The sequence below is a fragment of the Squalius cephalus genome (genome assembly GCF_949319135.1).
Source record: "Squalius cephalus genome assembly, chromosome: 7".
In the NCBI taxonomy this organism is placed as follows: Eukaryota; Metazoa; Chordata; class Actinopteri; order Cypriniformes; family Leuciscidae; genus Squalius; species Squalius cephalus.
The window spans coordinates 1,281,096-1,284,677 of NC_137128.1; the positions used below are offsets into that span (position 1 = coordinate 1,281,096).

Sequence of the window (3,582 nt, forward strand, 5' to 3'; positions counted from 1 at the left end):
GCAAGTACTGAATTGTGTTCTTCTTTGAGGCTTAATGCACAAGAGCAGGCAACAAACAAGAGTTATGTTATGTTAAAATGTCCGTCTTGGCGGTTATGTCTTCAGTGATCAAACAGTTTGTTACGTGTGTCAGTATTGGATTTACGCATTACTGTAGGTCTTAAAGTAAAACAGAATAATATACCTATATAAATATTTTAGCAAACTACATATTTTAGTCAGAATTATTGCGCTCCAATTCTATTGCGCTCCACCTGTCTCGTTCATAAGCCTCACACTCCTGACAGCAAATTGGAAATATTTGCATGACTTCCTAACATTTACAGATGGGGAATATACAGGTAGCTGTGAAATATCAGTTATGCACTGAGAAAAACCACACATCAAACGCATTAAACAGCACAACTATATTTGCTGTTTACCATGGTGGCTTGACTTGATCCATGATCGGCCTTTAGGGCTGCTTAAGAATAGCGTGCACATCAAATGATCTTGACTCATTGAACTTGGGTCAAATTAGTGGGATTGCGCAAACTTAAATTGTCCTTTATGGAACCGCTTTAGCCCCGTTAATTTAAATCAGGTTTTGGACTGAAATCCTGTGTTTTCTTAACACACTAGGAAACTAGTAAGCAAAGGAAGCTCAGGCAAATAAGAACCCTGAAACCCAATAAAACAGAGCAAACATGTTGCAATTGCCCACACTAGTGATCAGTTTATTAAAGCTGCATTGTACACCACTAGAATAGCCTAGCTAGCTATATAATAATCTAACAATTTTGGGAAAATATAGTATTATTATTATTTCAGATTTGGGAAGCCTTGTGTTATAAGGTTGTGCACCACACTCAATATCCCACTTTCCCAGCCTAAAAAAAAACAGTGTTCATAAGATTTTCATAAAAAAAGTTAAATGTATATGTATCAGTATTTATTACCAATAAACAAGATTTATGCATTTTGTTTGTCCTTTGTGTCATGAATGACTATTGCGCTTCATAATCTGGTAAATATGGTGTCCTAGTTATAAATACAACTTATGTTTAAATAAAAATATTCACGAAACCCCAGTGGCTGGTCATTGTTAAATAACGTGTTAGTTTATACTCCTTCATCATTGATTACTACAGCCACATCAGCTGATGGCAGGTTTGACAGATTTAGTATGTCATCTTTTTAATGGCCATCATGTTTCTCTAACAGAACCTTTTTATAAATGTCTACACAAGATGCACAAAAGTCATTTAACATGTCTATTTTAAAAGAAACTTGAATGACACATCACTGTAAAATATCCTTCTTGGTTGAAATCTATCACCTCAACATGTGAGAAGCAGAGGCACGTAAGAAAAAGCGAGGGTTGGCTATAGATTAGAATATAGAAGCGCCCACTACCAGCACTGTACCCTAACCCTAACCCTAACCCTAACCCTACTACAGTACATGTCCCGATACAAAGCAATGCACACCTATTTCAATAAAACTGCCAAAGACATTTCAATCTTTATTTGGAATCTATGTCACAAATTATAACAAATTTAGAATTTTATGTTCTAGATTTTAACAATAGTGTCAACTGCAGTTTTAAATGTTTAATTTTTAATGGCTTCATTTTAAGTACAAAAAATGCAACATTTCCATCCATGAAAAAATGCTACTACATTTAACATGAAGGTAGCAAAAGTGTCTTATTTGAATCATTAAGTCACTCAATATCAAGATTATGATTTGTCTAGATTACTTTTGATGAACTGCAAATGTAATGTAAAAACAAAGACTCAATAGAGCTACATTGCAAGCAAAGATTGTATGGGGTGACTTCAAGTGCTTTCAAGGTTCAGCCAGATCATTAGGTTTATGAATCTCTCGATCTTCAACACCAGCAGTGCTCTCCGTCATCTAAAACGACTCACAAATGCACTGTATCATTGTATTCAGATCCTCAAGAAATGGTCTTTATTTGTAGGTCCATTGCATTAATTGTTTTTCTTTTTTTGCCAGATCTGTATTGTCAGTTGCAGCTCCTTTAATACAGTAACAGATTCCAGTAGCCAGTCCCAGCAGGGCCAGAGTCATTCCCACTCCACAGAACAGCACTGGACCCACACTGGGTGGCACAGCAGACACCCCTCCGACACCTGTCAATCATCGCACGGTGTGAGAAGGTTAAAACAGCTGTCGAGGAGATGCATTCACAACAGAAGGTTTCATAGTACAATCCATTCTGCTCTTGGTATTTCATTTGTACCACAGAGTAAGTTGTTTTATACACACATCATTCATACAGAAAACAACATAAATTATAGTAGTTTGATTTGATTTTCTTACCCCATATTTTTGTCTGTGGTCCCTGGAGGGCTCTGTGGTTCACCGTGCAGCTGTAAATGTCTCTCTCTTCAGGAATGATCTTCAGAGAGGAGAACATGTGGAAGTTTCCATCGCTCCTTGGCCGGTACTGGCTCAGACTCACGCCTTCTGTCACCATGACATTGTTCTTAGTCCATGAGACGTCGACCGGCGGAGGAAAGAAGCCAGTCACGTGACAGATGAGGGTGTTCTCTACACCCAGCTCAACATCATTCTTGGGGTAGATGGAGGTCTCGGGGGGGTCTGTGAACACAGAAAACTGTTAAACTCTGCAGGAGTAAATCTGACCTCATTCAAAGAAAGTTCTTTCATAGGAAAACTAATCTCATACATATCAAATATAATTGTGAGCCAAAACTAATCTTGATGACACTGAATGCAGAATATGGAGCTAATTTAATTTGTTTCCAAACAGGTTAATGTGAATGTTAAGAAATGTATGACAGTAAAACTGTATTCATGCTTTACAGTGCAAATTCACATCGTACCCAGTTCCTCTGGAGGGTTCTTGTAAGCTTTAATGCATACAGCTAAGTTTTGCAAGCATACTTCTTGCGCTCCAACGCTCATTTCATAAAATCCTGGAAAGCTTATAGGATCTGCAAAATCAGGTAATGTATTCACTCCCATCTTTAGCTTAAAGTCAGCATGAAATATCTCCTCTCCATCAGATCCAACCATACTTTCTTTTTCTGTATCAGAACATCCATCAATGTTGAAATAGTTGTGTATGACTGAAATGGAAGAAAAAAGATCAATTAAAAATGTCCAGAAAATGTATGGATAAACTGCATATCAGATTAAATGATTGTAATTAGTGTACTTCCTTGTTCAGGCTTTTCACATAAAACAAATCTAATATAGAAAGTATGACTTACTTTGAGCATGAGTTGAGGGAAACAGAGTGAGGGTAAGAATGGCCAGATACAGCTCCATGCTTGTATATGACAGTGGACCAAACTTTAAATGAGGTGGAAGAGGAGGAAATAACCTGTCTTGTGGACTCAGTTTCAGTGTCCTCCAATCAGAAGCAGGCTCTCACTGTGACACTGCTGTATCTAGGCGGATAATGCTTTCCTGTTCCAGCCGTCAGGCCACAGTCACATGACTCCACATGAAAAATTGTAGTGTAAGATTTGAGCTCTGGATTGAATTGATCGCCAGTCTACTTAATGTGAATACAAAAGTTTACAATGAAAAATGTAAATTGTTCTA

General features: G+C 37.5%; 1 protein-coding gene across 1 annotated transcript; it reads right to left on the bottom strand.

Annotated features, from left to right (window-relative positions):
* Positions 1 to 691: 691 nt before the first annotated feature.
* Positions 692 to 3,368, bottom strand: LOC307162365 (RLA class II histocompatibility antigen, DP alpha-1 chain). Its single transcript, XM_079877606.1, has 4 exons — positions 3,246 to 3,368; positions 2,856 to 3,101; positions 2,329 to 2,610; positions 692 to 2,138 (listed from the first exon to the last, which is right to left on the bottom strand). The coding sequence occupies exons 1-4, from the start codon at positions 3,301 to 3,303 to the stop codon at positions 1,957 to 1,959; spliced, it is 768 nt and encodes a 255-aa protein (XP_079733732.1). The 5' UTR covers positions 3,304 to 3,368; the 3' UTR covers positions 692 to 1,956.
* Positions 3,369 to 3,582: the final 214 nt, after the last annotated feature.

Bases quoted from the DNA above. Each gene is read 5' to 3' on its own strand.
- LOC307162365 (XM_079877606.1), bottom strand. From the start codon at position 3,303: ATGGAGCTGTATCTGGCCATTCTTACCCTCACTCTGTTTCCCTCAACT. The intron at 2,611-2,855 runs GTACGATGTGAA...CTGTGTTCACAG, and splicing joins GAACCCTCCAGAGGAACTGG to ACCCCCCCGAGACCTCCATC. The intron at 2,139-2,328 runs GTAAGAAAATCA...GATGATTGACAG, and splicing joins ACCACAGACAAAAATATGGG to GTGTCGGAGGGGTGTCTGCT.